Source organism: Gavialis gangeticus, unplaced genomic scaffold (genome assembly GCF_001723915.1).
Source record: "Gavialis gangeticus isolate Ggan-Ray unplaced genomic scaffold, GavGan_comp1, whole genome shotgun sequence".
Lineage (NCBI taxonomy): Eukaryota > Metazoa > Chordata > Crocodylia > Gavialidae > Gavialis > Gavialis gangeticus.
The window spans coordinates 11,984,652-11,993,050 of NW_017729004.1; the positions used below are offsets into that span (position 1 = coordinate 11,984,652).

At 45.9% G+C, this 8,399-nt stretch overlaps 1 protein-coding gene across 1 annotated transcript; it reads left to right on the forward strand.

Moving 5' to 3' along the window:
• The first annotated feature begins 586 nt into the window (after positions 1-586).
• CSRNP1 (cysteine and serine rich nuclear protein 1) lies at positions 587-8,360 on the forward strand. Its single transcript, XM_019508094.1, has 4 exons — positions 587-1,073; positions 3,859-4,118; positions 4,712-5,008; positions 6,377-8,360. Exons 1-4 carry the CDS (start codon positions 896-898, stop codon positions 7,385-7,387), a joined length of 1,746 nt encoding a protein of 581 aa, XP_019363639.1. The 5' UTR covers positions 587-895; the 3' UTR covers positions 7,388-8,360.
• The last annotated feature ends 39 nt before the right edge of the window (positions 8,361-8,399 follow it).

Below are 8,399 nucleotides of genomic sequence, written 5' to 3' on the forward strand. Positions count from 1 at the left end.
TATTAGACAGTGGGTTGAATGTGAGCAAAACTGATGGCAAAGGATGTTTCTTGCATTTCCTATATTTGTATTTCAGTGCTTCATTTAATAAGTCTGCGACTGTTCCCCCAGGAGACTGAGACAAGTAAATCACGCCGACAGATTGTTTTCTGCAAACTGGCTGATTTTTGTAATTAGCACAGTGTTAGAGCTGAAGCTGCACAGAAAGTGGTCTGGGCAGGGAGCGGACGTACAGGCTTCACTACGCAGAACAAAATACTTGTTGTCCAGTAACATTTTGGTGGATTGAATGCGTGCGGGGAAGATCTCTTGTCCTTGTGTCTGTGTGTACTTAGGGCGCTGCTTTTAAGTGAAGCCTTTCCTTTGCGGGGAGGGTAAGGGACATCTTAGTTGACGCTTAAAAGAACTGCCTGCCACACTTCTAAGTAGGGTAAATTAGGCCAAGATGTGAGAACTACCCGGTGGGAGAGACTTGGATGTTTCAAAAACGAGAGAACTGGTGTGTCTTACAGCTGTGCCCCGGGGAAAGCTTTCGTGGGGTGGGGGGATTAGTGGATGCAGAAATTGAACCGTGTCCTGTCGGGGCCGTGCGGCAATAACCTCGCTTTTGCGCAAGTAGCAAACCTGTGAATACGTGGAGGTGACCTGAGCGTGCCTGCCTCTGATCTCCTGTAGGTAGCGGTGGTTACAACCTTGCTGAATTTCAGCTGAGCCGTCAAAGCAAGGTGCACAGGCCTCGGGAGCTCCCTGCCTGGGTGAATTGCACCTCTAGTTAAAAAAAAAAAAAGAAAAAAGAAGCCAAAAACAAAGCAACCAGCCAGTGTCTGTTGTTGCCCTTGCTTCATTTTCCCCTCTCCCTTCCTTTTTGCAGTTATATGAAACGTCCAGAGTAACCATGAGTGGAGTATTGAAAAGGAAGTACGATGAACTGGAGGATGACGCCACCTACTGCTCCTCCTCCTCCTCCTGCTCCCCGTTCTCGTCTTCTTCCGCTTCCTCTGGCTGGGAGTCGGATGAGGAAAACTCCCGAGGAGAAGCCAGGCCCAGCACTGCCTTAACCACCAACTTCACCCGTAAGTATCTCGCGGCGATGCTTGTCGCCGGACCTGCCCGGCGGAGCAGAGTTTGCAGGGATCAAGCCATCTGTTGCAACCTCACAGCTGCACGTGCAGACAGATCCTACTTTTCCTCCAAAAAGTCTGCCAGATACTTTGATTCAGTGTAAGCTGGACTGGCCATGATGACAAATGAATATCATCCTATCATTTTTTTCCCCCAGTTTAATTAGCTTGTATTTTAAAGATTTCTTTCTTCAGCTGCTTGGGGTTTTTTCCCATTGCGAGCCCTGATTCCCAAAGATAAAAACCTGGTGCTGTGATTGCCCCTGAAGTATCTAAGTGGATAATGAGGGGCTTGAAGGCTAGTATTAGGTGCCCAAAATAAAAAAAAAATAAAACACTTAAAAATGATTAACTGGTAACTCAGTTAATGCAAACCACTTCAGAACTTGTTTCCTAAGCAAACAGGGTAGTCTGCCAAATAACGTGACACCTTTGACGCTGGCACTGCCGCTCGTCCGGACAGACGCTGTTTTGTTTTCGCAGCAGCTCCTAGTTGCACGTGGGAAACACGGAGGGACCTTCTTGTGACGGGTCTTTTACCTGCCGTCTGAAAAGCTGCAGCAAGAGGCATCTTCAACAGGGGGAAATGGCTTTACCAAGTAAATTGTACTCAAGGCCTGAGAGTGCCTTGTGGTTAAGGTCCGCTTAGCAGACCCACACAAACACACATTGGTCTGAAAAGGCTTTAGCAGCCTTGTGATAATAAAGAGTCCCATTCTTTTTTTGTCTTCGCGGTTTTGTGAAATAACAGTGAATTTTTTGTAGTGCATGGCTCAGCTGAGAAGTGTCAGAGATGAGTAAACGATCTGGGGGGCAAGAAGCAAATGCCAAAGTGGAACCCACTGGGTAGCAGATTTTTGTTTTAATTCATATTTTTAAGTGGTGAGCCCTAAGCATGACAAATCCTGTGCACAGTGAAGAGATACCATTCGCATGGCTCCAGTAGCTGATACACATTCTCTAAGGCTCCTCTGGGATATTTTGCAGAAACTGCTACCATGGTTGCTCAAACAGTTCCTTAGATTAAAGATGAACTGGCTGTTATATTTTGAGAAATGTGTCTTGCTAAAAGTCTGACTGTCCTGCTTTGTTTCCCTAAGCTGCAGGAACACCAGAACCCCCCTCCTCCCTCCCAAGTTAGCCGGCATCCTTTGGGGTCCTGGCTGGTCATTACAGTTCGGCTCCGTAGTTTGCCCTGCCGTGGTTTGCCTTGTGGTTCATATACTGGCTTTGGGGTCCAGAGATCTAGGTTTAATTCTTGGCTTTGCCATTGACTCTCTTTGTAGCTGCAGTGTGGGGGGGAAGGGGATGTCATTTGACCTTTCTCTACCTAACTTATGATCCCATTATATAAAATCCATCAGCAGTCCTGTCTGTTGAGACTGTAGGTGTTTCCAGGAATGGACTCTTACAGCGTTTGTGTACAGCTCTTTGCATCGAGCTGTTCAGTAACCAACAGACTTAAGCTAAACCAATGTAGGCAGTGGTTTGACCAGTCTGAGTGCCTCTGCGCTAGCAGGTAACACTGCTTTGGTTGTGCACGTAGGTGGTTTACTGCCTTTGGAAACAGATGTTTCACTATAACCAGAGACTTTCCATCCACAATGCCTGGTCTTACTTGAAAGAGAGAGATTTTTTTTGTGATTTCTTAGTTGGTCTAATAAAAGGTCTCATCTCTGAACCAAGAGTACTAGAGTTTTGCATTTCTTGTGGTCTCAAACCAACAGGGCTGCTGAATACATCCTGGGTCTTACTTGGACATTTGTCAGTAGTTTGGGCTGTAAAATTAGCCTCTTGTGCTGACAATGAAAACCTTCATCTGCCGTGAGCGTTCTGCAGAGGTGATGGGCAAGCAACCCAAATTGTTTTTCACTTAAGAAAATTCAGGTCAACATGTTTGTGAACCAGCAAAGTAGTTCTGCAAAAATTGCCACAGTTTGCCATGTCCGGGTTGGTTCAGGCTAACGCACTCGATTTCTGGAATTGCTCTTGCAGATTAGCAAATCCCCAGCTGTTCTGTTCACACTAGCAAATGTAGAACTAGGTATCTCAGGAGAGATTACTTTTTAAACTTTCTAAATATATAAAGCATGTTTCAGCAGTTTAAGATAAACCGGAGTCATGTATTGTCATGTTTATATTGGGATCACCTGCCTGAAGATTACCATCTTTGCAGCTGCTCTCAAATTAGTCTCCTGAGAATAAACTGTAGATTCATAGTTCCTCCCAGTGGATGGTAAAAGGAAGTACCATAAAAAACAGCAGTTCTGTTATTTTATGCTCTGCCTCATAAGCTTCAGCAACAAGCCATTTGGGCATCTGCATAACAGCATCCGAGGTGTAAGTGTAGAGTTTCCTCAACGTTGTGGCCCTGGCAACATGCACGTGGGTCCTGAGGATGTATAAAATAACACACGTGTGTGGAACATGTTGTGTGTTATGCTCTGCTGTGTTTGAGAGGATGTTAAAGGAAATTGGTATGGGAAGGAGAAAGAGTAGTTGCCTCTTAGACTGAACCTGAGGGATGGTTCTGGCTAGGATTTCTTGCTCGGTCTTTGAAATAAATGACTTCTTAACATGCAAGAAACAATCTACAGATAGGCTGACCAAACACCATGCTGCTGATTTGTATAGAGTAACTGAAACTCCTGTGCTGTTTTGCACCTGATGACATTTATGCACATCTGTTCATAAGACAGGAATTTCGATTTCATGTGCCTTGTCACTTCTGTTTTAGCAACATCCATCCTGAAGAAAACCAAGCGGTTAAAGAAGAGCAATGTGGATTTCGACCGGGTCACTGTGTTCTACTTTCCACGCTGCCAGGGGTTCACCAGTGTGCCTAGCCGTGGTGGCTGTACCCTGGGGATGGTGAGCAAACACAGCTCGTCCAGGCAGTTCACCCTGGCCGAATTCTCAAAGGAACAGGAGACCGTCCGGCGGGAGAAGATCGAAGAGCGATTAAAAGAGGAGAAATTGGAGGCACTGAAATGGAAAGTGAGTACCACTGCTAGCTTGTGAACTTAGTAGTTCACGGCAGCTCTTCTACTTAGGGGCATCTTGGAAGCCTTAATATTGGTTGTAACATAAAGTGACTTTCCCTAGAAGCACAAGTTCTAGTCCAGCTCTGGTCAGCTCTCCAGCCTTGAACAATAGAGAACAGACACTGAATTTCATCCATTTAATAACTCTGCTCTGTGGCCTTCATGGGGCTCTTATGGGGAGCAGTGATGGTGGGCCCAGGTGTCTGCTCAGAGTTCCCCCTTCCTCTATTCGGGAGCATTTAGCAGCTGTCTGCTGCAGCATCTCAAAAGCTGCTGTGTTCCAGGGGCAGGGTAAGAGCCGGCTCCTTCCCTTCCTCTAATCTACCCCTGCTCCACAGGGTAGGGCTCACTGAGTGAGCGTACTTCTGTGATTCCTCTTTGTGGCCCTTTTAAGAAATGGTGAGATGCAGTCATAGAGAGGGGGGTGTCTTTTCCCTTGGCTTAATCCTGTGTGTGCATGGTTAGAGGGCTGCCTCCTGACCAACTCGGCATTAGTGTCTACTGTGTGCAGCGCCTGACCCTGCTTTCCTCCCTTCTTGCGCGCAGCTAACCATGAACGGCACGAAAGAATCTGAGGAGGCCAACCAGCTCACCGTTGAGGACATCTCTGACGACGACATCGACGTGAGCAACGTGGACCTGGAGGATGGCTTTTTCCTCCAGCCCTACCCTGCCAAAAAGAGGCGTGTTCTGCTCAAAGCCATGGGGGTCAAGAAGATTGACAAAGAGGAGAAACGGGAGCTGCATAACATCCGCCTGTCACGTGAGGACTGTGGCTGTGACTGCCAGGAGTTCTGCGATCCAGAGACCTGCAGCTGTAGCTTAGCAGGCATTAAATGTCAGGTACGTGCAGTTCGCTCGGCTGCGCGTGGTGTGTTTCAGCAGCACGGGGTGTAAGTGGGCGAGGCTGGGAATGAAACGAGGGCGAAACTTAATATTAGAAGGTCCTTTGCATGGATTGGAACTACGCACAAGTGAGGGTCACAAACCTAGCCCTAAGCAGAAGGAGAAGCAGGGGCCTCTCAGCTTTCAGCATACACGATTGGAGAGTGGAAGGCTAGCTAGTTTGGAGTTGGCATGTTTGAACAGATTCTCATGCTGCCATTGCCAGGTTGTAAAATATGTTAGTTCTAACTTGCATTCAAAAAGCAGTTTCCATTAAAGGACACTATCTGAAGTGCCAAGTTGCAACGTACCTTAAAGATGATACCGGTGTGGGTTTTTGACAGCCCCCTTGGAATGGGCTATGGGTGCTGCACTTCTTAGCACTTCCCAGTGCCTCCGTCTTTTGCATGTTCCTGCAAACTTTTCACCTTCAGGGAAATGCACTAGGATTTTGCACTCTGAACAGTTTCAAACAAGGCTACTGTTTGTTTAATGAGCCCTTCACTCATGAAAACAGGAGAAGGTAGACTGGAAGGCTGCAGTGTAGGCCCATGCCTGCAAATAAACGCACTGCTTTTAGGTTTCATGCCAGGTCTCGTGTCCCCTCAAGTCCCCCCCACTTAGTTTGTGACAACTCAAGTGAGGTCAAGCTAGGCTCTTCAGTGCTGCTGCACGTGGTAGTGGGTCGCTTGACACAGCCCTCAAAATCCACCTCCCTTACTGGCCTTGCTGATAGGATGAGGCTGGGTTAGATGTAGACAACTCCGATTTTGTTGCCCTGTATCTCAGTCTGAGATGCATCTGTTGTAGGCATCCATGTTTGTTTTTTCCATTTTTTTTTTAGGTGCATTCTGGTTTTAAATATGGCCGGGGGGGCTGCACTTAGTTGGACAGGGGTATGTTCATTCACTCGCTGCCACGGCTGTGGGGATGGAAGTGTGTTTGTTGTGTCCAGTGTGCGTCACACATTCCTCTGCCCCTGGCCAGACCTAGGAGAGTACGAGTCTACAGCGGGTGCCAAGTAGAGCAGTCACTCTTCTAGCTCAGGGTAGGGACTTGGGATGGCTCTGGTTACAGGCATAAAAGATAAGTCACTGTGTAACTTTTGAAACTCATGTTTTGCTGTGAAGCTGGTTTTTCAACGTCACTGGCAAAAAGCAATTTCAATATAGCTTCTCACGCATTATTAGTGTTAGGGTTGTTTTCACTCCTTGTGGTGACTTTTGCAAAAGCTGGCATTTCTGTGCATTGTGTATAGTAATGCTTCTGCTGAAAGCACCAGTAAATCTCCTTGGCCTAACACGTGGCATCTCCTTTCCCCACCAGATGGATCACACGTCGTTCCCTTGCGGCTGCACAAAGGACGGCTGCGGAAACACGCAAGGGAGAATAGAGTTCAATCAGGCACGGGTGCAGACGCACTTCATCCACACCATCATGAAACTGGAACTGGAAAAGAAACAGCAGAATAGTGAAAAGACCGTGGAGCCCGAGGCGACGTTCCGGGACAGGCTTCATCAGTTGGGGTGTTCGGTAGGGAAGACGGTGTTCGAGGAGCGAGCCATCCCATTGACACCAGCATTTCAATTCAACATGGACCTGGAGACGGTTGGGGAGAACAGCTGCAGCAGCGACATGACGGACTCCTCCGTCTCCTCCAACCAGAGCGAGGATTCGGAAGAGCAGTACGAGAGCGTCCCATCTGATAAGTCACAGTCTGACGTCGACGACGACGGCTTGGCGAGGATACTCCACTTCAATGATTCCGATGTAGAAGAAAACAGTAATCATTGCCAAGATAATCTGAGCTGTTTCCACCCCACTGATTTCTTTAGCGCTAACATTGAAGACCAGTGTGACGCAAATGCTGAAAAACTCGGCACTGGAAACTACTCTAGCCATTTGTCAAACATCTCCGAATGCCTGGATGAAAACGCCAATCAGGACGCTAGTTGTTTTCTAGAGGACACTGCCGATACGCACTGTGACGGGCTTTCTTGCTGCATGTCATCCCCAGCAGAGCAGTGTTCAAAGAGCTACACAGATCTCAGCCTTTCCTCTGACTCCTTGGATTTCTTTCAGTCATTCTCAGACTATAATTTGGGACCTCTTTACAACTCCTTAAAGGAATACGAGAACCTGGATAACTTTTCAGCCTTGCAATTCCAACTGCCTAATTTTCCCGGCTTCCCCCAGGCTGGAGACCAGAGCTCTTGCTTCCTGGAGTCTCTCATTGGCTTGTCTGAATCTGTCCCAGAAACCCCGGCCCCTTTCACAGACAATCAGCTTTTAGAAGATGCCATTAAGTCATCTCTAATGGAAACGGTGAAAGTTTAAAAAAGGCCAGCTTTGGCCAGCTGAACATTAAAACTGTAATGAAGAACTGTGTGATGGCAAACTTTCACTGAAGGAGGAACGTACTGCAAAAGACTTTCTCAGCCGACAAATTGGTGTTGTTTTTTTTAGTCTCTAGAACATGGACATTTTGAAATACTGCAGCTACAATCAGTTCTCTTGCTGTTTGTGCAAAATTTAAAAACTTTCATGGTTTGGGAAAACACATTAGAAGACTTTCTTTGAGTATCAATTTACCTGTGCTTTGTACAAAAAAACCCCCAAAACCAAAAAAAAGATTGAGACATACTCTTTGTTAACGTTGTTAGTCATAACACAGCCCCTTCTAGAAACTTTTCAGTGTCGCAGAAACTTTTTGAAACAACTTTTGAATCTCTGTTGTGAAAAAGGATTTGCATAAGGGTGAGCCCAACATGCTCTTATGTTTAAATCAGACAAGGTTTACAGAAGAAAATCCATACACTAGAAACATAATCATATTTCATCTATTTATTGCAAATTCCAGAATGAAATAGCCACCGAAGCTTGAACTAGCATGAAACCTTATTTAAATTGGTAATACCTCAGATGTATTATGTGTACAATCATGTTTTTTGCATAATATATCTGTATTTATTTATTTTTTACCTTTTAGTACACGAATAGCACTGTGGTTTATCAATGACCTGGAAGTGCAATAAAGTCTTTAGCAGCATGCAGCCTAAAGACGCCAACACTGTTTTGGAAAGACTGAAAGACGTTAACTTTAGCGGTTGTCAGATCCCTTTCCAGTCCTTGTCTAACATTTCTTAAAAGAGCCTCAAGCTGGCGAGGGTGTCTTCATAACTGCATCCTCTTTGGTAGCTAAAAATCCTTTAAGGGAGAGAACTATACAGAGGGGTGTGATGTCCATAATTCTGCTATGGAAAACAAACCCATAAACTATTCAAGAAATAATATGAACTATATTTAAAAAAAAAGGAAAAAAAAAATCAATATAATGTTATAAAGTAGC